This window comes from Hippocampus zosterae, chromosome 14 (assembly GCF_025434085.1).
Source record: "Hippocampus zosterae strain Florida chromosome 14, ASM2543408v3, whole genome shotgun sequence".
In the NCBI taxonomy this organism is placed as follows: Eukaryota; Metazoa; Chordata; class Actinopteri; order Syngnathiformes; family Syngnathidae; genus Hippocampus; species Hippocampus zosterae.
The window spans coordinates 2,239,855-2,266,638 of record NC_067464.1 but is presented as its reverse complement, the minus strand read 5'-3'; the positions used below and the strand labels follow the sequence as shown (position 1 = coordinate 2,266,638).

The 26,784-nt window shown below is 48.2% G+C and overlaps 1 protein-coding gene across 1 annotated transcript in view; it reads left to right on the top strand.

The window, feature by feature from the left end:
• grin3ba (glutamate receptor, ionotropic, N-methyl-D-aspartate 3Ba) overlaps positions 1-26,666 on the top strand; it is a 79,804-nt gene extending 53,138 nt beyond the window's left edge. Inside the window, exons 3-12 of the mRNA XM_052085512.1 lie at positions 4,246-4,742; positions 5,576-5,847; positions 7,469-7,705; positions 10,142-10,288; positions 10,443-10,588; positions 13,444-13,559; positions 19,947-20,098; positions 22,370-22,534; positions 24,327-24,394; positions 24,755-26,666. Of these exons, the coding sequence (XP_051941472.1) occupies positions 4,246-4,742; positions 5,576-5,847; positions 7,469-7,705; positions 10,142-10,288; positions 10,443-10,588; positions 13,444-13,559; positions 19,947-20,098; positions 22,370-22,534; positions 24,327-24,394; positions 24,755-25,670 (2,716 nt within the window). The 3' untranslated portion in view covers positions 25,671-26,666. The remainder of the gene's footprint in view (positions 1-4,245; positions 4,743-5,575; positions 5,848-7,468; positions 7,706-10,141; positions 10,289-10,442; positions 10,589-13,443; positions 13,560-19,946; positions 20,099-22,369; positions 22,535-24,326; positions 24,395-24,754) is intronic.
• The last annotated feature ends 118 nt before the right edge of the window (positions 26,667-26,784 follow it).

Below are 26,784 nucleotides of genomic sequence, written 5' to 3'. Positions count from 1 at the left end.
AGAATGAACTTATAGCCTGAAAAAGTTTGGCTGCTGTTCTATTTCAGCTGCCTGTAATAATCATAAAATACGCCGTTGCTTATTCCCCAGAGAGCATTAAAGAGAAAATACGCGCACGGGGACACGGTAAGCCGGAAGGGGAGGAAGAAAAACACAAATTAAGTCACAATGAAGTTGAAACAGCACTTGGGAGGGGGGGTGGGGGGGGGGGGGGGTTGATGGAGAAGTATCTGAAATCGCTGCCATCTCGCCGGACATCGATTGCGTCCCCGCGAGGGATTAAAAGCTCCCAAAACAAGCTATCATCCCACGGTGAAGTCAACTTTCCCTCCGGAGAAAGACGGAGCGATAAGAAGGTGAAACGAACGCCTGAGACTCTCTTATGGAGTCGTGACAGACCACGGCCGCTTTGTTGACATTGACTCTTGACCGCGGCAACGGGCCGGCCAGGCGTTATTGACGGGGAACCCATCCCTCTCCGACACCGCCGGCCGGGGAGACTTATCAAAATGCGCTCATCCATTCGAGGTGGCCTTTGGCTGTGGCACAAAAAAATATTTGGTCCGGGGAGGAAAAAAATGATTTTACGCTTATCTTGACACCTGAATCTCAATATGTAGAGGAACAAATGGACGTGAGCTTTAATTTCCTTGTCGCACGCCTGAGCAGAGACCAGATCTGGGATCTGGAACAAAAACATACTTGGGAGGGTAAAAAAAAAAAATCATTTGGCCGTACAGAAAAAATAAAGGGAACGCAACTTTCTTATCGATGCTTTGCTATTGACTATTACCTAGCATCTTCTTCAATTCTTCACATTCAATTGGCTCAGAGGGACCTCTACCGTTTATGTCCTCGTCATTGGCCCTTTGGGGCAAGAGGCGTTCCAATAGTTTTACGTCAACGTGAATCAACCGGAAAAAGTGTTCACCAGGCGGCCGATCGCACACTATGCTGATCTTTGGCTTGGAATGATTGTTAAAAGCCGACAAAAGCAAATGTCCTTGGATCCGTTTTTTTTCTAAAAGGCCCGGCAAAAAAACACTTCTGAGAGAGAGAGACGACATAAACTAAAAAGGGCAAAAAAAACGATGAGGGCGCCGTTAAAAGTTGACCATTTTTATTCTTTACTCTATTATTTGTTTTATACATTACTAGCTGGTTCGCCGCCCTCCGGGCGGCTCATCAGCTAGTTCCTACGGAAGGCTGGTAAGGTGGCCCACAAAAGTGTTGTTGCTTGGTTCAACTTTTTGTTCATCTTCATTGTTCATTCATTCATTCATTCATCTTCCGAGCCGCTTAATCCTCACTAGGATCGCGGGGGGTGCTGGAGCCTATCCCAGCTGTCTTCGGGCAGTAGGCGGGGGACACCCTGAATAGGTTGCCAGCCAATCGCAGGGCACACAGAAACGAACAACCATTCGCACTCACACTCACACCTAGGGACAATTTAGAGTGTTCAATCAGCCTGCCAGGCATGTTTTTGGAATGTGGGAGGAAACCGGAGTACCCGGAGAAAACCCACGCAGGCCCGGGGAGAACATGCAAACTCCACACAGGGAGGCCGGAGACGGAATCGAACCCGGTACCTCTGCACTGTGAAGCCGACGTGCTAACCACTGGACTACCGGGCCGCCCTCATCTTCATTGCTTATCGCGAAAATAAAGAGATGTTTAGCTCTACTAAATAACTAACAATTTCATTGCAATGCTTGTGGGTAGACAACATTTTTTCGCTAAGATGCCCGCGCGATCGTAGTGAGCCACTGCCTGAGCGGCGCAGTGGCGGCGCGCAGCGGCGCGGTGAAGTAGGTACGTTTTGAAAAGGGACAGACGGAAGGACAGACCGCGTGCGGGACGACGCGCAATATATATATAGATGCCAAGCTCTCATTTATTGTGCAATAATCTCATTGTAACATGCATCCGCTACATATTTTGTTGCATTTTTATACTTTTATGAATACCTTTCGGGGGCACTTGGAATGAATTAACCGTGTCTCAACTGATAACATTTTCTAGTTAAGAAATTTCTGCCAGAACGGATTCATATCGTAAGTCGAGGCACGGCTGTATTTTGTTGTATTTATCCGCCGCACCTTAAAGTCCGGTCCCTGAAAATATTGGCTTACATGAAACCGGGCCGTGGAGCAAAACAGGTTGGGGACCGCTGGCGTTGACAGAAGCATCCTGGGAAAAAATAAAATAAAAAACAGGATTCAGAGTGAAGAAACGGGACGTTGAAGAGACGTGCGATTGAATTTCTTTGCGTGCGGCACAAGAGTCTGGCCCGCTTTGATGAATCATCCGTCTTTTGGTATATGACGATTCCGCCGCGCTACCACCGTGGGTGATTTCAGCCTCCCACACCGGGGAAGCACTTGCACTTTTATTGTCAGGGCGGCTGATGAGGAAAAACATTAAGCGGCAGGCGACGAGGATGACACCAGGTGCAATTGGAATTTTTTTTTTTTTTGCGGAAGACCGATTACATCAATGGATTATTGCGCTACCCAAGTAAATAATGAGACCGGGGCCGAGAAAGAAACCGGCGGAATTCGCAAACGGAAACAGACTCGGAGCGGAGGTTAATGACCCGCGTGATCCATCTCATCTTTATTATTTCACAACGCATATCTCATGCTTAATGGGGAAGGACATTCTCCGTACGTCGATTCTCGCGACGGAAGGAAAACAAAGGAAAGACGAGGTCATCTCTCGCCGAGGATCATCGATGATCCGCGTTCGGTGATCCCAGCGTTCTTGAACATTTCAGAATCAGAATCAGAATCATCTTTATTGGGCAAGTATGTAGAACACACAAGGAATTTGTCTCCGGTATAACACGCTGCACTAGGATCATCGTAAACAACAAAATCATTGAACCATTTTAGAGTAACCAGTAGTTTTGTAGTACCATTTTGTGGTGCAAGAAGAGTGACTACGTCAGTGACTGTTTAACGAGTTAATGGCTAAAGGGAAGAAGCTGTTTAAGTGTCTACTGGATTTGGTGCGCATGGATCTGTAGCGTCTGCCTGAGGGGGGTGGCTGAAAAAGGTGGTGGGCAGGGTGCGGGGGATCCAGGAGGATTTTCCGTGCCCTTGTCTTGATTCTTGCAGTGTGCAAGTCCTCAAGAGTGGGTAGGGCGGTGCCAACGATTTTTTCCGCCGTCTTAACTGTCCGTTGAAGTCAGATTTTGTCCTTTTTTGTGGCGGCCCCAAACCAAACCGTGATGGAAGAACACAGGATTGATTCGATGACTGCCGTGTAGAACTGTCGTAGCACTTCCTGTGGCAGGCCATGCTTCCTCAGCAGCCTCAGGAAGTACATCCGCTGCCGGGCCCTTTTCAGGATTGAGATGGTGTTGATTTCCCACTTCATGTCCTGGGAGACTGTGATTCCCAGGAACTTGAAGGTTCAACAACCCTGGCGCACCGTTTCCGGTGACCCGACACCAATGGAGATGTGATCGGACGTTACTCATCCGCATCGAGGACGCCGCCTTCCCCAACGAATCGCTAAGGCGCAAGCTAACATTGCCCGTGCGGTTCGATAGGCCACGCGCAGATTCACGCGCCAAGCGGAATCGCTAATCTCCGGCTAAGAGCCCCGTGCGGAAGCCACCGAGGCGCGTGAGGCGCATAGCAATGTCTTGTCAGGATGGACTTTTTTTCCAATTCGGAGAACACCCCGCGCTGCTCCGCATTAACTTTTAATTATGACTTTCGGGGGAGATGCAATTCCCGCAAGGGAGATGGCTCGCTAAAAGCTGCGCTATCAGAGCGCGGCCCGCCACCATCTCCATTTTAACCTTTTGATTGCTTCTTTCCCAGTTTGGCAAAAGTCGAGCTGTTTATTCTCCCGGCGGTGATTAGCATGACTGCCTCACAGTTCTGTGGTGCGGAGTTTGAATATTGGCTCCTGTGGGGGGAGTCGCATGCTCCGGCTTCCCACATATCAATTCCTCCCACGTTCCAGAAACGCGCATATTAGCCTCATTAAAGACTTTAAAATTGGCAACAGATGTCAATGTGACCCGCGATTGGCCGGCGACCAGTTCAGGGGTTCCTCCGACGACTGCTGGGATCGGTTCCAGCTCACGCGCGACTCTCATGAGGCCAAGCAAAAAAAATGGATGTTTATTCTCCTTTTTTGATGTTTAGATTTACATGTTCTCCTGTTTAAATCGTAGAACTATAAACTTACTTTGTTTTTTTTAATACGGTCTCTATCTCGACTGTCTAGGTTTTTTCCCAACACCTCCTTCACCGGTGCCACAGGCCTGATCCAGGTGGACGCCGACCTCTCCAGAATACTTTCCTCGCAGCTCTTCCACGTCTGGAGCCTGAAGCGGGGCGCCCTGGGCCAGCCGGCCTGGGTCACTGTGGGCCAGTGGTCCCGAGGAAGGCTGGAGTTGGAGGGTGGCGTCCACGGGCTGGCGGGGGGTTTCAGCAACAGCCCGGGTCAAGGGCTCGGCGCCGGGGTGAGGGGAGGTGACGGTCAAGGGGACTTTAACGTCGGGGGACGCTGGAGGCCCGGGCTTTCGGTGGAGGGCCACCGACTGCGGGTGGTGACCCTGGTGGAGCACCCGTTTGTGTTCACGCGCGAGGTGGACGAGGACGGGCTGTGTCCCGCCGGGCAGCTCTGTCTGGACCCCCGGACCAATAGGTCCGATGTGATACAAGGACTCTTCAACCAGCTGCATAATCCCAACGCGTCGGCGGCGGACTGGGAAGGCATTAGTAAGTTGGCTTTCGCTTTTGGACTTTTGGAATTTTCATCTTTACATTTGAAGCGCCCCCTCACTGACAGGTTTTGGGAGTACCTTGAGCAAGTGGGCCTTTGTCTAAATCAATTGCATTTATTGTTTCTTTTTCACTTTCTGAAGATTTTTTTTTTTAATGTAAGTTTCCCGACTTAAGCGTCTGGACCAGGGGTTGGCAACCCAAAATGTTGAAAGAACCATATTGGACCAATATGTTGAAAAAGCTCCTAGGAGCCACTGGGGCGGCGCTAAAGAGCCGCATGCGGCATTGGAGCCACGGGTTGCCGACCCCCGGTCTGGACCAAGATTGCAGCTGCGAACCCCAACCCTAACCCCTATTTTTTTTTGGACCTCTAAACCCTAATCCTTAACCCCGACTCTAACCTGGACACCAAAACCCCAAGACCTTTTCCAACCCTTAACCGTAACCAAAAACCGAACCACTCAATGTATTCCTTAATCCTAATCATAATCTCAAACCCTTGATCCTTTTGCCTACCAGCCAACGAACTTTTTATTGGGTTGTCCACGCTAACCCGACCCCACTTACACCTGACACCAAACGCGGAACCCTTAGCTTGAACCGAAAACCCAACCCCGAACACTGAACCCCTTTCCCCTGACCTTTGAATCGGAACGTATATCACTCGAGACCTGCGCTGAGGTGCCGCTATCAAAGCTTATTTTGGCTCTCGCCCTGAACCACCACCAGCTCTGCGCGCTAAGGGAATTACACCAGAGTCAGCACTAATCTCGTTGTTCGGAGCTCGATCAGAATTCGGTTCACGTCGCCGTCTTCCCCTTCCGCAGGCCTTCCGGAGGACCTGCGCAAGTGCTGCTACGGCTACTGCATCGACCTACTGGAGAAGCTGGCGGAGGACATGGGCTTCACCTTTGACCTCTACATCGTGGGGGACGGGAAGTACGGCGCGTTGAGCGGTAGCGGCCGCTGGACCGGCCTGGTGGGCGATCTGAGGAGCGGCACGGCCGACATGGCCGTCACTTCCTTTTCCATCAACTCAGCCAGGAGCAGGGTCATTGACTTCACGTCGCCCTTTTACTCCACCAGCCTGGGCATCCTGGTACAGTGGCTCGCGGTCATCATTAAATCCATTTGTGGTATTTTTGGCATCTTGATGAGGGCGGAGAGAGTCCGGGGGCATGTCGAACAATGCGCTGACATCTTCATTCAGCCCTCGGCCGCCGATGGGAAGTAACCAAGTTCCTTTTTTTTAACCTTCGCAGATTGCGGCAGGATGCTTTAGATGGAGACGTAAATGGAGAACAGTGGAGCCTTACTGCCGTTAAGATCTTTTATTAATTACGGTTTTTAATGCGGGCATAAAATGCTATTCTCGCGCTGACAATTTCCGTCTCATGTGAGCAAACACATAAAAGTCACATTGCCTTTTTATTCAAGTACATTCCAGAGTCGGTACTTTTTCGACAATTTACTCATGTAAATAACGCCGTCGTATTTTTTTTATTTTTTCATCTTTGCTTCTACAGTAGAGAGCGTGAGTAATTTCGAATCCCTCGTCAGCATTCAGTCATTTCTGCCAATGCGGGCCGCCGCCGCCGCTTGATTTCCCCCTTTGGCCCCTCTCATCCACCAACTGGAGTTCATTAGCGAGTGAATAATTACTTTCGCTCTTTACGCCGGGCCTATTAATTATGGAAATTCCCCCCAAAAACGAGGTAGCGGTTTTAGATGCCGTAACGGCTCGGAGAGGCGGGCGGCAGGAGACGTCTGAGCGGAGCCCCGAGACATGCTGCCGTTATTCGTTTGATTTGTTAACATCTCCCCGTGCAGCTGACACGCTGCGATGTATAATACAATCTGACTGTAGGGTCCCGTTTCGGAGAAAGGCTCATCTGTCTAAGAAAAAAAAAGGGGGGGGACGGGGGGGGGGGGGACCTTCCTTGTCCTTCCAGAGTCGACAAATTGTGCAAAATGGAAAACTCTGTGGATGGATTTTACAAACTCATTATGGCCGTCCGTCTGTGTTTACCGACAAGATACCTCGGGCCGGCGGTAAAAATATGATGCAGAAACCGAAACGGCTCTCTCAAGGATTTCAGAGGAAAATGGCTTCACAAAGTTAGGTGTGTAACCGGACTATTTTACAGCACGCTGAGCATTACCGGGCTTGCAAAAGTGCCATCGAAATGGAATCGCTGCCAAAGAATGATAGAAAGTCACGAGAATTTGTTTTTTTTAATACACAACTCAACTGAACTGTATTTATAGAGCACCTTAAAACAACCAGTGCTGTATAAAATGCTGTACGCGGGGCAAATATAAAATATGCAACAATAAATTAATAACAAAGACAGTAGAAAGCACAAAAAGAACAATCAAACTAAAATCAAGTCCGAGTCATGCCGAGTCAGACGTGAGGCACCGGGCAGGCGTGTAGGGGCGGAGTAACTCAGAGAGGTAAGATGGGGCAATTATTAAAGAATTAAAGATCTATCCATCCATTTTCCGATCCGCTTCTCCGCTATCTTAAAAAGAACTCAAAAGTATATCGGTTGCCAGTAAAGGGTTGCCAGAGTAGGAGTGATGTGCTCCCTCTTACGAGTACCAGCAGCATTTTGGAGCAACTGGAGACGCTTCGTGGAGTCTTGGCTGATTCCAAAGTGAAGTCCATCTACGTCAGAAACAAATGCTAGAAAAACGATTGTCGTCGTTTCTCCCAGGTCCGCAGTCGGGACACGGCAGCCCCCATCGGCGCCTTCATGTGGCCCCTGCACTGGTCCATGTGGGTGGGCATCTTCGTCACGCTGCACCTCACCGCACTTTTCCTCACCTTGTATGAGTGGAACAGCCCTTTCGGAATGACCCCCCACGGGCGCAACCGGGTGCGTGTGTTCTCCTATTCGTCCGCCCTCAACCTCTGCTACGCCATCCTGTTCGGCCGCACCGTCGCCACCAAGGTAACGTTGCCGATCGTCGCCTTGATGGATTTGCTCGAGAGCGGGTTGGATAAGGTGCGGAGGAAAGGCAATAGGACAAAAGAAGTCACTCGGAAGGGGGATTTCGGAGCATGTCCGAGGATGAGACAGCAGCGAAGATTGAGTGAGGGCGAGGTTAGACGTGAGGCAGTGATGAAGCTGGGAGGCACAGGGAGGATCATGCAAGGGTAAGTGTCTCGACAGAGATTGGAACGAGTTATGACCGGCACGATTGGGATGGATCAAGTTTATGGTGGAGGGGTTGGGGGGAGTGGAGGTCAACACTCCGAGAGTCGTACAAAGTTTGCCACGGGTGAGAGTCCAGAAAGCAACAAGGGGTGTAATGAGAGCGCTGTCCGCGTTGGGTTGAGAGCTTAATCGAGTCAGTGGCGATGAGAAACGGAACCGGCCCAGGAGGGGGGGTGGTCGTGTTAGCGGGAGGGACCGGTGTTCTCTTCCCACTCCGTCTTGGGAAAATGTATCACGGCGATGATTTACGAGCAGGCCGTAAGGTTCCCTGACGGGTATGAGGCCCATGTGAATAAAATCGTCCAGTCCCTAAAAGTATTTGCTACTGAGGAACGTAGTTCAGGCAGAACTTGATGCACTTCAGTCCCTCAAAGATTGTTGGCCCAGTGCTGAATTAAATCAACCTGGATTGGTGCAGTCACCAATTTTTGCTGCACTGGATGATTTAGCGGTTGAAATAAATTCTTGGTGGTTGCAAGCAAAATTCTGTCAAATGAAAACGACGGAAATGATTTGCCTTCACTTGGGTGTCCGGAGGTCACCTGTAGAGCCGGCCGGAGTGCGAGGAGCACGGTCAGAGAGAAGTAAAGTATCGCCAGGCGTCTGTCATCAACAGACGCCGCTCTCGGAAGGTTTTCAAGGCAGGGTCCAACTCACACTGGACTTGACCTCGGACTCTCGTGAGGGACCATCACCCACAACGGGCTTCCGAATGCCTCACGATCCTCCGAGTGCTTCTTCCCCTGTCGTGTAATGACCAGAAAAAACACAAGAAATGCAGAAATGAAAATTGCAGTTCAAATCTTTGTCGGTCTAGCCGTCCCAGTAAAGCCGCAGACACGTGGAATACGTATTTCTCTGCATGTGCAAATGGTAGGAGACTCTCTGGAGGGTTGGTCTCTCTCGATTGGCCTGGAAACATCTCGGTATCCTCCCAAAACTTCTTCCCCGCCCCCCCCCCCCCCCCCCCCCCCCCATGACCAGGATAAACCAAGAAACAATTGAATCTGGTCAAGCTGAACTTCAATCCTACCAAAAAGAGACGGAGAATTTGACCCAAGGCAAGTCGCCTCCGTGGTTATGTGTTCCCGATTGTCCCAACGGGTTGCAGATGTTGGCGTGGTCCTCGGATCCCCTGGAGGAGTCACGTCCCTGAGTTGGTCTGGGGACATCTCCGGGGACTTGGGTGTCCCCAGACCCAGACTCCCTGGGACTGGGGAATCGGAATCATGGGTTTACTGGGACGGGAGATTCAAATCTTGTCAGTCTTATCGTCTCAACGGGACTGGAGAAATAGTCCAGGGACAGGTCACCTCCCTCGTTACGTGTTCTAGGCATACCCAAATCGTAGGTGACAGCGTGTCTCTCAATAGGCCTGCAAACACTTCGATATGCTCCCACGATTTCCACAACCTGAGACTTTTCCCAGCTCTCGAACCAGTATAGAGGAAAGAGGAAAAACTGATGGATAAACATGTAGCCGGAGTTTGGATCTCATCAGTCTCGATCTTATCCTCCACCTGGTCTTGCTACGTGTTCCGGGACTGTTCGAACCGGTCGGCGTAAAACCTTGGACCCTCTGGAAGGGACCACCGTGCCCGTCCGTACACCTCGGTCTCATCCAGAGACTTCATCCCCGCGACTCTTACCGGGATAAACGAGGAAAATTGACGGATAAACGGATCATTCCAGTTCAAATCTTGTCCCTCTCGTTTATATTGCCGAAGCTCGTTGAACGCAAGGTCATTTTCAATCCCCCCCCCGCTTAATGGATGTTTTGAAAGCATGCGCTCACTGAAATTAATGTATGTTCTCAAATCCAAATTTGCAACATCAATGTCATTCGCTCCATAGGGCCTGCCGTGAGATGGCAAGCCGTCATAATGAACGCACAATCCGCCGCATGCCCCCCCCCCGCCCCCCACCCCCTCCTCCTACCCGACCCCGGGGACTCTGAAATGAACGAGAACAGAGGCCGAGTTATTAGGGAGACCTTCGCCTGATCGAAAGGTCGCGGCTTTGATCCTCGCTGATGAGCAGATTTCCCCCCCACCCCCACGCCCGCCCCCATTTGCAATCCCACCATCCATGAAAACAATCTCATTGGAAGGTCTTTTGTACTGCGTCTGACTGAGGCTTTTGTTGTCACCCCCCCATCACCCTCTTCAGACCCCCAAATGCTGGACGGGCCGTTTCCTGATGAACCTGTGGGCCATCTTTTGCCTCCTGGTGCTCTCCAGCTACACGGCCAACCTGGCCGCCGTCATGGTTGGCGAAAAGACCTTCGAGCAGGTGTCGGGAATCCACGACGATAAGGTTAGCACAAGATAATTAAGCGCCGTGAGAACTTTCCGGATTTGGTTTGATTTTTGATTTGCTGTGCCGTCCGTCCTGCATCCTCTTCCTCTTGCGCCCCATTTTTTTGTTCGTTTGTTTGTTTGTTTTCTTCCGTGGCGTCCCGCCGCGGCAGCTGCACCACCCGTCGCTGGGCTTCCGATTCGGCACGGTGCGCGAGAGCAGCGCCGAGGATTACATGAAGAAGAGCTTCCCCGAGATGCACGACTACATGCGGCGCTTCAACCAGCCCACCACCCCCGAGGGCGTGCACATGCTCAAGTAAGACACACGCACACCCGATTTAAAAAAATAAATAAAATACAATTAAATTCTGGCAATCAGTTAAACTAGACTGCCCGGCAACACTAACCTTGATTGTTGTTGGTGTGATTTGAGTGCAAAAATCATCAAAACGATTTTCAATTCTTATTGGCCGGCGATCAATAAACAAACAAAAAGTAAGCCAGACAGAGTCACGCCTCCTGAATGCAAATCTTGATTTCAGAAGACGACATGCATGGAAAAAAAGAAAAGAAAAAAAAAGAGTGCTAAGTTTGCTCCTCCACCCACCCGGGCTTGTGTACAAATGAATACAAGAGAAGACAAAATGAAGAAAAGTCGGCAAACGCAAATCTCACCTTCAAGCGGGACAAGACTCTGAAGCTTGCCTTAAAACAAAACAAAAAAAAAAACTATATCTTAAAAAAGAGGTTATCGCAGAGTTGACTCAAATAGTTCAATGAAATTATTTCAGGTTTACCGCATTAATTGAGACGCCCCCGGCTGGATTGATAACTGACCTCCCCCAAAAAACACACAAGCAATTAACGGAAGCTTCACACGAAAAGGGGCAGCTTTTGAACGCTGCCTGCAAACGAGCAAGTCTTAATTGCTTTGGGACGGGCACATTTTCATTTCTTCATCATCATCATCATCATCATCATTTATTTTAGGTTATTAATGTATTTTATAGTTCACAAAAAGTAATATAATTATATTACATATATAATACATATGGTTATATTATATAATAATATAACCATATAATTAAAAACATGTTTTAAAAGTATTTATCACTCCAAATACACACATATATATATATATATATATATATATATATATATATATATATATATATATATATATATATATATATATATATATATATATATATATATATATATAATATATATATTCATTCATTCATTTTCCGTACCGCTTGATCCTCACGAGGGTCGCGGGGGGTGCTGGAGCCTATCCCAGCCGTCTCCGGGCAGTAGGCGGGGGACACCCTGAATCGGTTGCCAGCCAATCGCAGGGCACACATAGACGAACAACCATCCACGCTCACACTCACACCTAGGGACAATTTAGAGTGTTCAATCAGCCTGCCATGCATATTTTTGGAATGTGGGAGGAAACCGGAGCACCCGGAGAAAACCCACACAGACCCGGAGAAAACCCACAAACTCCACACAGGGAGGCCGGAGCTGGAATCGAACCCGGTACCTCTGCACTGTGAAGCCGACGTGCCATGACATAATCCCGCCGCCACACAAAGACCGCTTAGCGAGCTTACAAGAAATGTAATGTAAATGAAAGGTGCTTTTCGTGTTGTTGTCCTTCCCAACATGATTGTTTTCCCCTAACTGGACGTCTCTGCCGTGTTGAGACGCTTTCAATCCACTTTGTAGCGCCGGGGGGGGGGGGGGGGGGGGGGGCTTATCTCCGGCCGCCCGTTGTTCGCCGGCAAATAGGAGCGCTCTATAATTCGAGGTCAATTAGGTTCAGGCCGATCAATTGGAGGAGAAGAAGAAGAAGAGTCTTTGGCGGTGTGTCCAAAGTCTTATCGGGCCGCCGCAGAAGACTGCCGGCTTCGCTAAACGATATACGCGTTTACACTCGCATGCACTTAAATGGCACCCGCTTTAAATTTAAGCGCGAGGGACGCTGTGTTTCAACATGTTCAGATGTCGGGTTCATATATGTGTTTGCTTGTGGAAAAAAAAATGCAATTTAAAAAATGTACACCATTAAAACAACAACAACAAAGAATTTGTTCCCATGTAAAAATGAACATGAAATGCAAAAACGGTGTTTTGAACGGAAAAGTGAAATACAACTGAACTGCAGTTGGGCATTCGACAAATCACATGTATTTGTTTGTTTGTTTATTTATTTATTTATTTATTTATTTATTTATTTATTTATTTATTCATTCATCTTCCGAGCCGCTTGATCCTCACTAGGGTCGCGGAGGGTGCTGGAGCCTATCCCAGCTGTCTTCGGGCAGTAGGCGGGGGACACCCTGAATCGGTTGCCAGCCAATCGCAGGCCACACAGAAACGAACAACCATTCGCACTAACACTCACACCTAGGGACAATTTAGAGCGTCCAATCAGCCTGCCACGCATGTTTTTGGAATGTGGGAGGAAACCGGAGCACCCGGAGAAAACCCACGCAGGCCCGGGGAGAACACGCAAACTCCATACAGGGAGGCCGGAGCTGGAATCGAACCCGGTACCTCTGCACTGTGAAGCCCACGTGCTAACCACTGGACGACCGGGCCGCCCTCTTTATTATTATTATTATTATTTTTATTTTTTTACTCCACCCTGTTTTGTTTGGAAAGCACTCAGGGCCAAAATTGATGCTAAACCTGATGCTAAATGCTAAACCTGATCAATATTTACAATCGCAAATGAGTACACCTGCAGGTACCTCTGCACTGTGAAGCCGTGCTAACCACTGGACTACCGGGCCGCCCGCATTATTATTATTATTATTATTATTATTATTAAATCACATGTATTTATTTATTTATGATTTTATGTGTAGTTCAACTAAACACAGAAAGTTTAAATGGTTAGCATTGGAAAAAATGTTACTAATTAAAAAATAAAAATGACTCCAGAATTATTATTTTTTCATTCAAAAAAATATTTTTCCTAAAATTTCCTGACATTTTCCATACCTATTGTAAGGATAATAAGAATAATGAAATTTTGACAGGTAAGAAAACAATTTTTTTTCTGTGTTTTGTCTTACTCGTGTGTGTGTGTGTGTGTGTGTGTGTGTGTGTGTGTGTGTGTGTGTGTGTGTGTGTGTGTTCGTGTTTGTGCCTGCGGCGAAGGACCAATCCTCCAATTCTCGATGCCTTCATCATGGACAAAGCCCTGCTGGATTTCGAGGTATCCATCGACGCGGACTGTAAGCTGCTGACGGTGGGCAAGCCGTTCGCCATCGAAGGTGTGCTTCAACACACTCGCAACACAAACACGAAAAGTGAGGCTGGCGGGCGAGGGGGGGCAGGGGGAGGGGTCTGGGGTGTTATAAGTTCTATGCAGTCAGTATATGTGACCACATGGGATGATACGGCATGATTTATCTCTGATATCATTTTTATCTCTCAGATATAACACACACTACTATGTAGCCCCCCCTGTCCGCCCCCCCACACACACAGGGTAAATGATGTACCTTGCATGGTGGCATGAGCTGCACATTCTTCATCAACACACACGTGGTGCTCTGCAACACACATTTTGACATATGAGCGAAATGGTACGGGAAGGAGTGGGAGGAGGGGGGGGAGGGGGGAGGGAGGGGGGGTCAAATACAAAGTTATCTCTGTGAGTGGCAGCAATGATTTCACCGCATGAACTTTCACTGCAGGCTAAAAGTATGCAGGTGGCTATCTATTATTCATGGGCAATGTCCAGAGCATTCGGACGAGTCACGCCCAGCGTCCGTGCGCAGAAAACAGTAAAAAATATAAAATATAAAATAAAAATAATTGGTCTTAGGGGTCTGCGGACGTTGTATCGGTCTGTCGTGGTGAAGAAGGAGCTAAGCCCAAGGGCGAAGCTCTCAATTTACCGGTCGATCTACGTCCCAACCCTCATCTATGGTCACGAGCTATGGGTCGTGACCGAAAGAACGAGATCCCGGTTACAAGCGGCCGAAATGAGTTTTCTCCGCAGGGTTTCCGGGCTCTCCCTTTAGAGATAAGGTGAGAAGCTCGGTCATCCGGGAGGGGCTCAGAGTCGAGCCGCTTCTCCTCCATATCGAGAGGAGCCAGATGAAGTGGCTTGGGCATCTGATTCGGATGCCTCCTGAGCGCCTCCCCGGTGAGGTGTTCCGGGCATGTCCCACCGGGAGGAGACCCCGAGGAAGACCCAGGACACGCTGGAGAGACTATGTCACCCAGCTTGCCTGGGAACGACTCGGGATCCCCCGGGGAGAGCTGGACGAAGTAGCTAGGGGAGAGGGAAGTCTGGGCTTCCCTGCTAAAGCTGTTGACCCGGCCCCGGATAAGCGGTAGATGATGGATGGATGGATAGATGGTCTTAGGGGTCATCCGCCACCAATTCCATGTTTTTCTTTTGTTGTTGGGTTTTTGTTTTTTTTCAACATCGGAAAATGTTACAGATTGTTTTATCAAGGTGTAGTCGGCTATCTTTGGGGTTCCGATTAAAGTTTGAAAACATAGCGGGAAAAAAAAATGATATTTGGAACTGTCAGTCAAAAAGCGTGGAACACTTTCGGAGTCCCTCAAGGGCCGTTCAGCTTTCCAAGCGAGAGAGCCACTCACTGGATGCGAGCTTGACGGAACCGCTTAGAAAGGCAGACGAGGACGGGAGGTAAAGCGGATGCCGAAAGGAGCGAGGACGACGCGGTAAACGCGAGCCAGGGAACAATAAAGCGGCAAGATGGCAAAGGCGGTGGCGATACGGGGGCCGCCTTTCACTTGAGTGATAAAAGAGGCGGCCGACGGAGTCGTCTAATCGAGACAAACCTTCACCTCGGGCGGGAGAAGGGAGAGCACAGAAGGTGACGACGCGGCCAGCGTTAATGCCGTGATTTGTGCCGCGGAAAGATGGCGGACGATCGCTCCTCCGCCGCCCCCCCAGCCCCACCTCTGCAGAAAAGGTGCAAACGGGGGGAGACCACGCCGACAACAGGGCCCCATTCATTATTTTGCGATAAGCTGACAGTCGTCGCCCTTTTTGTTGTTTTTTTTGGGGGGCGGCGGGCGAGTTTTCCCGAGAGATGCCGCCGTTGATCAGGCCGCTCACGTCTCGTCTGCTGACGACTTTTAATGGGAAAAGTTGAGTAAGATGCAATTTAGCTTCCCCGGTAACCACTTTGTGAAACTTTGGTGAAAGGAGCAAAGCCGCCGAGGGCGCATCGGAATATCTGAGGAAGTCGCTTCGAAAGTGGACGTTTGAATTGGGCGACGCAGTGGGGGTGTGGTTCTCGGAGGGGTGTGCAAACTTTTGTGCTCACGGGCTCCATTCATTCATTCATTCATTTTCCGTACCGCTTGATCCTCACTAGGGTCGCGGGGGGGTGGCTGGAGCCTATCCCAGCTTTCTCCGGGCAGTAGGCGGGGGACACCCTGAACCGGTTGCCAGCCAATCGCAGGGCACACACAGACGAACAACCATCCACGCTCACACTCACACCTAGGGACAATTTAGAGTGTTCAATCAGCCTGCCACGCATGTTTATGGAATGTGGGAGGAAACCGGAGCACCCGGAGAAAACCCACGCAGGCCCGGGCAGAACATGCAAACTCCACACAGGGAGGCCGGAGCTGGAATCGAACCCGGTACCTCTGCACTGTGAAGCACGGGCTCCAAGTGTTTGCAAAGATTTAGAAAGAAGATAACCTGCATAGGTCTCCACGAGTGACCCGAACCGGAAAGATTAGCTTTGTTATGTTTTGCCGAATGCGAGAAATCAAACGGATTTTTAACGTGAAACGCACCACCTTATAAAAAATGTATCGCGTTTGAAACGTGAAATTGAATAACATGACGCCGGACGTTTTCAGCGGTATGCGTGCCTACACTTACGAGTGTTTGGCGTTTCCAGACGTTGAATTGTCTGTCGGTGTTAACGTGAGTGCGGCAGATCGTCAAAATATTCCCTGCGATCGCCCAGCTGGGATTGGCTCTCGCTCACCCGCAAGCCTAACTTAAACGAGCGCTTTAAAAAGGAATGGCTGCGTAAATGGATACCTAAAAAAAAAATTCAACAATAGCCCGATTAGGTCTGCAACTCCCAAAACAATGATGAGATGAGTCTAAGACGATATGAAGAAGTATGGCGGAAATGTTGCTCTGCATGTTGATGCTCGCAATACATCATCGCCACGCCTCCATTTGGAGATAAAAAAATAAAATGGATGGCGCTGCCTGGCCGTCGTCGCCTACGCCTTAAGTGCTCGCTGATACTTCGCCGTCGGCGATAAGACGTCGGCGACGTGAGCGGAAGCGCAAGCGTCAGATCCCAACGGGCGCGCTTGTTTACGTACAGCCGTCGTTGCCAGACGCCGCGATGCGCTTCGTTTGGGGCGGCTGCACCATCCGATGAGATCCGAGACACTCAAGTGGATTAAACAATCTGCCTCGACAGGAAGAATTTTGCGCATTGTTGATTGACGCTTTGTTGGACAAGGCACAAGCCAATTTATGTGTGTGATAATTGTTAAGCATCTTGGTCCCATACTGTATATGAACCGTATAAATTCTATAAATTATTTTATCATTCTAAAAAATTTATAATTCTAAAATTATAAATTCAATAAATTTATTTTAAAATTATAAATTCTATAAATTTATAATTTATAGAATTCTCTAAATTAAATAATTATAATAAATTATAATTATTTTATAATTATAAATTCTATTTATAATTCTATAAATTAACTTTAACAAGCTAACAAGTTATAAAGTAAAACAGTAAAACAAACAGTACCCTGGCACTCTTCTTATTTTTTAAAGATTGGGTTTAGAAACAAATCAATTGGGAAAAAAAAATACAGTCGTACCTCTACTTACAAATTTCTCAACTAGAAAAATTTGTAAGTAGAGACGCGTTTTCCATATAAATGCCCTAATCCGTTCCAAGCCCGCCCCAAAATTGAGACATAAATGTTACCATCACGGTTGTTACCATTTCTAGCATCCGATCAAGATTTGCTCTCAGATTCCAGGCAAAGAGCAGAGTGATCGTCTCTCTCGCTCTCCCTCTGGGCACTGTTCCGAGCCCCTGCTGTTTGTCGATCAAAATAGATCCACTTCTGCAGAGGAATGTTCTTCATCTGCCCGGAAGAAAAAAAAATGGACATAGTGAAAAACAAATACAAAATTGATGACTTAGACAGATAAAAAAAAAATCCAGTTGCACTGTGTCAGACTGAGAGGTGTTCCTCATAATAATTTCACACAGTGATTCAAAATGATAATCCCAACAATAAACAAAAATCTCTTTAACAGCAGCGATCGAACCCGAGCACCATTTGTTCATGCAAGTGTACCGAATGTTCTTTCCCATTAATGTGCCCTCTGAGAAGTGGTACAGATTGAAACCTGATGTGGGTGTGTGTCGCCATAGGGGAAATTTGTGTGGCTTTTATAGTCCATAAAGGTATGATAAGTGTCAGCCTGCTCGTGTTCCATCATTTGTTCAATAAATGGGCACGCCGAGGCTGACGACGGTGACGGCAAACGTCTGCCTGCTCTGACGGGGCGGGAGGAGGAGAGCGAGACAAAGCAAGCGGAGATAAGAGAGCGAGAAAGGGGGAAAAAACTGAAAAGGAATGATGTAGATAAACAGCAGGCTAAAATGGGGGAAGATACGAGCGGTAATTGCAGCCGAGGACACTGCACGCTGTTGCTATAAGACGGTATTACAACAAGCTGCCAAAAAGTGTTCCGATCCAAGAAGGCTGGAGGAACGGAACATCTGCTAAGTATTTAATATTTCATCTCTTGTAGCTCGCACATGTTGACGTCTGTGCCAGATGTCTACCTGGGTAGCCATTCATCATTGGACCATCACTGAAAGGTCTTCCTGCACTTGTTTGTATCTGAGAAAGGGGGCCGTCTCCCGCAGCGACATCATTAGCTTTGACATAAGTACTACACAAGAGCGCTTGGTCCCGGACCGAGTCCAGATAAAGACATTGAAGGGTTGAAGCTCAGTCAAGACGAAGATTTTCAAGGATTTGAAACCAAGTCCTGACCAAGCGTTGGAGGAACGGACACCAAGTCAAGACTAAAACTTTCCAGACCTCAACTATAAGGAGTTGAGATGAGGTCAAAACAAAGACTCCAAGCAGCTGAGACCATTTGAAAACCAAGTCTATGGAGGGTTTAGACGGAGTCACTACCCAACTTTTAACAAGCTAACAAGTTATAAATTACAGTGGATCCAAAACCAAGACTTTGACGGGATGAGATTGAGGCAGGACTAAGCCTTTAAAGAACCAAGACCAAGACTTTGAGATGTTAAGACCAAGTCAGGACCGGTTGAGAGTACAACAGATGTAAGTTGATACCAAGGGGAAAGAACATCGCAGGTTCAACAGAGCCGAGACTGTGAGCAAGGCAGAGTCAAGACTAAAATCCGATCAGGGTTCATTTGATGCTTTTTTTTAGCATAGAATGTTTTCAGAAGACAAGCATAATAGTAGAAAAACAACATTGCTGGTAGTGCTTGGCATTCGAAAATTGCGGCATGTTTTATTCGCCCGACATGCTTACAGAAAAGGCCACCACCTTGCATTGACCTATTGTGTATGTGTGTATGTGCGCGAGCTCACCACACTTGGCTGCAAAGTGCTTGATTTGGATTCTAGCTGAAGCCTCGTGAGCCAATAAATCTTATTTCAGAGAGCATCTGCCCTTTAGCTAATTGAGGCCGACCGACTGACTGGTTTTGCTACATGGGAACTACCACAAGGGGCCTCGGCTGCTTTAAGACGTAATGACCTTGCTGTCACACACTGCGAGGAAGGAGCCAAAGTCCATCGCCGGCCACACATCGTACAGTCGACCCCCGCCAAGGCTGAACTATTCTCTCGTGTTGTTTAGGGCCGAGGTCTTAGGTCACCGTTACATTTTTAGGGTTTTTTTTTGGTGGTGTTAGCAATGCTATCATGAGCATGCCTAATCTAGAACGGAGTGGAGCAAAGTCCTTCGCCAAGGTCCAACTGTTAAAAGAAGTGGAATGTTCACGCCATGAGTTTTGGAGGAGTCAAGACGAAGTCAAGGCCAACGTTTTCGAAAGCCAAGACAAGACCAAGGCTTTGAGGTCTCAAGACAACCTCAAAGTCTTGGTCTTGTCTTTTCAGACTCCATACGAAGACTTCATGAGGTTAGAGCAAGCCTTTAAGGGTGTCAAACTGAGTCAAGACCAAGGTTTTGAGGGGTTGGACTGAGACTGTTAAAGGCAAGTTTGAGATTCAGGGTCTGACACCAGAACAAATCCAAGTCTTTGAAAAGTGAAGACCAAGGTTTTGAGGGGCGGATACTGAGTGAAGACGACGTTGGGGTTTAAGAGCAAGAAGAGCCTAAGACCAAGGATGGTTCAGACCAAGTCGAGACCAAGACTTTGAGACTAAGTGAAGATCAAAACATTGGGGGGTTAAGACCAACTCAGGATGAATATTTTGAGGGTCTGAAACTACATAAAGACCGAGTCAAAGCTCAGACTTGATCCTGACTCAGCAGAATACTCATTTAGATTCATACCAAAATTCCTCGTCTCATGCATCATTTCCTGGAAAACGACAAGTCCTTCCACTCAGTTGACCCAAGCACGTTTGTCGTCCGTCTCTCGCAGGTTACGGCATCGGCCTGCCGCAAGGCTCCCCTCTGACCCGCAACGTGTCCGAGTTCGTGAGCCGCTACAAGTCGGACGGCTTCATGGACATGCTACACGACAAATGGTACAAGGTGGTGCCCTGCGGGAAGCGTGTCTTCGCTGTGACTGAGGTAAGTGACAGGATGACGGGGCGGCCGGGGGCGGGGGTGATGATGGTGGACTTCGGCCGTCGTCTTCGTCCGCCGCGTTTTAAAAGCGACACTTCTCGAAATAATACTCCCTTGGGGACGTGGCCTGCCAACTAACTGTCACACGCAATTACAGAGACTCACGCGTAGGCGCACACACATGCCTGAACAAGCGCAGCGACAGGGTTCACACAGTTCGACGACATTTGGTTGTGTGTTGAGTTTGTTTCTCGGTGCACCTTTTTGGCAACAGTGTTTTAATATTTGTCACGTTTTTAAACGTAACTACTTGAAAAACTAATTCTACAGAGGCGGCCCGGTGGTCAACTGGTTAGCGCGTCGGCCTGGGAGTGCGCAGAGGTCGTGGGTTCGATGCCGGGTCCGGCCTTCCTGTGTAGAGTTTGCATGTACTCCCCGGGATCTGCGTGGGGTTTTTTCCGGGTACTCCAGTTTCCTCCCACATTCCAAAAACACTGATTGAACACTCCAAATTGTCCCTTGGTGTGAATCTGAGTGCGGATGGTTGTTCGTCGCTGTGATTGGCTGGCTACCGGTTCAGGGTGTACCTCACCGACTGCCCGAAAACAGCTGGGATAGGCTCCAGCGCCCCCCGCGACCCTAGTGAGGATAAAGTGGATCGGAAAATGGATGGATAATTCTCGAGAAAGAGAGAAAACCCACGCAGGCGCATTGAGAACAGTCACGCTGTTAGCGGAAGTAGTTGCAGTCATGGTAGGAGTCGTACGATAATTATTTTTTTCGCCGCAGTCATCTGCTGGATTTGCTGAGGGGGGCTGCACTTGACTTTGAAAGCTGAACCTTGAACAATAACTCGCTACGCTCTCCTTCCTTTGGGGATGGACCGTGGTTGTTGTTTGGGCTAATTTAGGAACACTTTGGAATTTAGCGCCACGTTGCCCTCTGGATGGAGAAAACGTTAAGCACCTGGCTGACAAAATTGCAGATTCAGCCCGCGGCTAATTGCACAGCATCACAGAGGCGTCGCCCATATTATTATTATTATTATTATCATAAGGTCAGTGACAGGAACCTGGTGAGAGCACTTTAGAAGATGCTGCCTCCTCTGCACCGACTCGAAGAGATGTCACAGAAGGCGTCTGTGTGTGTGTCTCTCTGTTTTTATGTGTGCATTTGGGAACTGCTTTAGACAAAGTCAGGCATTCTGCCGAAAGACCGAGGTCAGGTCCAGACCAAGACTACGACAGATCCAGACCAAACCCAGACTAAGACTGAGTCACGCCTTGACTGAGACCAAGTTAAAAGGCAGCTTGAGACCTATTTTAAGTAAGGAGTGTCAATACCGAGTTCATACTAAAGACCAAGGTGAATTGGAATTAAGTTGAGGGTTAAGGGTTACTAGGGTTAGGGTCACCTACTGATGACGCAGCATTAGGAGCAAGGGGGTTCAGTGTCTTGCTGAAAGACACTTCGAAGATGATCGAAGTGTCAATGTGGGTCAAACTCCACAAAAAAACAAAGGTAAATTGAGACCACGCTGAGTCAAGTCAAAAGCGAGTCAAAGAGAAGTAGGTCAAGCGTGAGCCAAGACCATGTCACTGATATGATTTGAGACTCAAGATTATAGGATGCATCTTGACAATAAGTCCGGAGACTAAGCCTGTGAAGACAACGAGCTAGTGGAGTCGGTCGAGACTGAGTCGACGTTAAAAAAGAAGCAAGACCAAAAGACCACGACAAAGACCAATGAGGGTTGAGGGGTTGAGGTCAAGTCGCGCTTTGGACCAAGGCCAGTAGGGACCAAGGCAAGACTAACATCAAGACGGGTTGTGCCCAAGTCACGTCTCGGACCAAAACAGGTTGAGACTGACTCGAAATGAAGACTGACAAAGAACCAAGTGGTGACTAAGATGAGTCAAGACTAAGACCACGGCAGGTCGAGTCAAGTAACGAAGCAGGTTTGAACCCAAATCAAAAATGAAATCCAAGGCCAAACAAAGCAAGTCAAGACCAAGGGAGGTTGAAACCCAGCCCAGCCCAAAGCCTGGAGCGAGTCGAGACTAAGAAACGGCTTGGAGAGTGCGACCAAGGCAAATCTTCCTCAAACATCCAATCATTCTTTTCCTTTTAGCACCTGCCTGCCGACAGGTTCCTTTTGGGTCCCCCTCAGCTCTCGTTGATGCTCATTTATGCACTGAGCTCCTACTTAGATGTGAAGGTCCCTCTCCCTCAACCCCCCTCCCCCCTCAACCCTCCCCCTAAACCTCCCTCCAGACACTCCAGATGGGCATCCAGCACTTCTCGGGCCTTTTTGTGCTGCTGTGCATGGGGGTGGGTGGCGCCTTGCTGACCTTGGCGGGCGAGCACACCTTCTACCACCTGGTCATCCCCCGCCTCCGCCGCAGACACACGCTGCAGTACTGGCTACACACCAGCCAGGTGACCACACACACACACACACACACACACACACGCACACAAACACTTGTGTAAGTAGACCAGCCTCAGCAGTTCTTCTTTAAGGTAAGATGCGCCCTCTACTGTCATAAACCTGTCAACGCAGCTAGGATTTTCTTTGAAATAAGTAACATGAATGGAATAATTATTAGCTCATTCATTCATTCATCTTCCTAACCGCTTGATCCTCACTAGGGTCGCGGGATTATTAGCTCAATGTGGTTTTTAGCATATCTTAACAGGTTTTGTTTCTTACTCCAGATAGAACGACGTAATAATGTGGTGCAATTTATTCACTGTAGTCGATGAGAAACACTTGTTACACAATAAAAGCTATAATACAACATTAATAACGTGACAACACTCATTCTCTACTCGTTTTTTTTAGTCATGTTGTACATTTGCTCATCATACTCACTTATTATGCACAAAAAGTTGTAATAACAATGTCATGACGTGATACAAATATCAACGGCCCATTATTTTAATATTTATGAATATTTTGGATGGAAAGGTATTTGAAATGTAAGTAAATGAGAATACAAAATGCATCAAGCAAAATATGGAGTGGAATGAGTAAAAAAAAAAACATGTTAATATCCTAGTGCTACACTATTTGAAGCTACTTCACCGCCGTTACAAACATTCTCTTGGCGCACTTGTGTCACATCTTATTATATGCTTGAGAACAATCTAATATTGTGGTCTTTTACTTTCTTATCGTGTCCTAGTTTTGGGTGCGGGCATTTCTTGAGAAAATGATTCGCACTAACGGTGTGCCACATCAACAAAATGGAACTTGAGAGAATGAGAAGAAAAATGAGAAGCTTTTGGCAGTCGGTTTGAGTTATTATTAGAAATTTAGCAGTGACAAGAGCATCAAGGCTTTTTGCGTTTACCTCCCCCCTTCCAGTCCCTCCCCCACCTCAAAAAGGCCAAGCCCTCAGGACGGCCTGCAGCATCCATTCCATAATCAGGCCCGATATCAAAGCATCTGTTGTCGCGAGTGAAATGCTCCTTCCAAGTGTTGTCATGTGTGCCTGTTCGAGGAAAGGTTCGAAGCTGCGACGTCACATCGAGCTCAAATTCTCTTGCCGGATAATTTGATTAAAATGTAAAGCAGGCCTTATGGAGCGTCACATTTCGGGCTGTGTGATGAGAATAATGGCTCTCCATAATTTATACGTTCATCTCGGAGCTGTTGAAGTGATCAGTCTTCTGTTGTTAAGGCCCTCTTGAAATTTATCCCTGAATTAAGGGAGGCTTTTAAGGGTTTTCCCATATGCAAAAACTCACCAAATTCAGTATTCATCCTGGTGTAAAGTTAGTCACGGTCTTGGTTTAGGATGAAAAAGTACCTTATTTTAAGGCATCGGCTAATTTTAAAGGACGGCGATAAAAATCTGACAATGAGTAAGTCCTCCTCACCAGTAGGTGGCGCTACAATGAGGTGGCTTGACAAAGTGGCGAATCGTTATTTGCATCCGAAAGACAGAAATTATCCGTCATTGTGCTTATTGACAATTTATATATCAAAAGTGATCGCTTTCGGCCCTTTTTCATTCCTTCAAAGATGACCTCGTCCTTGAGATTTGGACTGTTTGCAAATGTTAAGCAAGCCAAATGCATGCAGCAAGCATTTTGAGATTTTTGCCGTCGTGTGCGGGCGGAGCAAGGCTGTCGCCATAAATCAATGATGGAGTCAGACAAGCTTTAATATTGTGGTTTGTTTTTGTGACTTTTCTCTTATTTGGTTTGTCTTGTCATTTTCCAGAAGATTCACCGAGCTCTCCACACGGCGTATGAGGATGAAGGCAAAGAGCTGACGGGCCTCGAACAAAAGTAAGAGGCTCGACTAATTCTGAATGGACAAATAACCGTACTAAATATCTCTTACCGTGATGTAAATATACCTTTTGTCTCAAAGAAGCTCCTCAACCCACTTCACTGTAGTTCCTTGACACCAGGAAGCCGTCAAAATGGCATCTAAGCACTCAATGAGGCGCCTCAACTAGCTTCAACATAGTTGGTTGGCATCAAGATGCCTCACGATGGGGGCACTCTGAAATCACTCCGCCAAGCCTTTTCCTATTCGATAGACCCTCATGACATCATCGTCCACCTTCCACCCTTGTGCCATGTTGACGGGGGCGAAGTGCCTGTTCCGTATTTCTAACTTGGACTCCTCCTGTTGTCCACCAGCGCCTCCTCTTGCATCTCGGAGAACTGCAGCCTCCACAGGAAGCAGCATCAGCAGCCTCCCCCGCCGTCTCCCCCCAAATCCCTCCCGGCCTCCGGCTCGGCGGCAGACAGTGGCAGCTCCTCATCGCCGTCCCACGAGCCCAAGGAGAAGCGGGTGCACTTCGACCTGGACACCCTCCACAGCTACCGGCTGCGAACCCACACCGCCTCTGTGCGCGGACGCCCCGGCATGGTGGGCCGACCCGGGCTTGGCCTCGGCGGCTTGGGTCTGTCCAGCCTGGGGAATTTGGGCTTCCAAGCCAACGGGGGTCCCGTCACGGCGCTGGCGTCCTCGGGTTTGGTTCTCTCTCCCCTGGGGGGAAGGGGCGGCCAGACCGGCCTGTGGGAGGGGGAGCTCCAGGAGCTCCAGGAAAAGATCGAGATCTTCCGCAACCAGCTGAGGGAGGCCCTGGCCAGAAGGGCGGAGATCCAGACCAGCCTGGAGAGGGAGCGCAGCGGGGCGTTGCGCCGGGACACCAGCCTGGAACGGGAGCGAGACCGGTTGCGGGTCCAAACCATCAGCACAGACAAGAGCAGCGTTGCTCAGCCCGGCAGAACCGGCCAGACTCTCAACAACCAGGCCATTCCCGGGAACCTTACGCTTGGGAGAAGCGGCCCACTAAACGCAATCAACAGCCTGGACCGAGGGCGAGCCCCCCAGCTACGCTCCGCCCCACCACCGACAGAGGACCGGGCCGGCCAGTCGTGCGCCGCTTCTTCCGCCAGTTTGGACCGAAGTCGGTTCGGCCAGCCCGGCGCCGTCCTGTCGGCGCGGAACACTCTGAGCCTCGACCGGCAGCAGGGAAGCCTGACGCGCGTTCTTAGCACTTTGGAGAGGACAAGAGACAGCCAATCACACGCAGGGGGCGGGGCTTGATTGGATTTGTGGAGCTCTCTGGTGGAGGAAAAATAAGTGCATCGCTGCGGGAAGACGGGCATTCTTAATTATGACAGAACCATCTTCAAATATTAACAGGAGATTCATTTCTACGTTTCAGTCTAAAAATCTACTAGAACCGGCCCAAATTCTTCACTCAAAGCACACCAGCTCGAGCACAAAACCTAATATAATATTACGATTAGAATTATTCAATACTACCCACTACTGGTACAAAAATAGTATTGCAATATTCACTTACATAGGTAGGACTATATATATATATATAAAATAAAGAATACATTTTACAATGAACGTAATCTACACAAATGATCAAATCAACTACATCGGATCAATTTTGGATTCTTTTTTTTTTAATGGTTTCCTCCTATATTCAAAATATTGAATCGAGCAATATATATTATTTATTTTGAACTATATAAATTTATGTTGAACCATAGTCCTGAATGTAACATATGCCTCTCTTCCCCGTAAATTAAAAAAAAAAAATACATATTTCGTTGCGGTCAAGTGTCTTTCATTCTTGTCATTCAATTCTGCGTTTGACCACTAGAGAGCGCCATTGCCCTTCTTCCCGCAGCTATGGTGGCCTTGCAAAGTGATGGAAGACATTTGTGAAGCAATCTAATTTTCAGGTGGGGTGGGGGCGAGGTGGGAGTGACACTTTGAAAGTCTATATGGATTCCTTCAGTCCATTTTCTGCTTCCCATGTGCAATCCTAACGCAGTAAGACCACCACGACCATGTTTGGGAGCCGAGGACATCACTCGAAGGCATCATGTAAAAACAGTGCCACCTCATAAAAGTGACAAGGATGAGAACTTATTTTAGCACTCGACGACAACAGCGCGCCCATACAGAAACGCAAAATACGTTTCATCCATGGAATTACGGACAAATTGTAACCACATTTATGGAGATTTTATGATATGGACCATTCCATGTTTTGAAATAAACATTTCTATACATTCGAAAGGTGCATGATATCTCACTTTTAAGCACTCAACTTTGTATTCGCTCCATTTGCACCAATGCCAAATTAAATTCTGCCACTGGATATGTTGAGGGTGACCACGAATCATCACCTGCAATC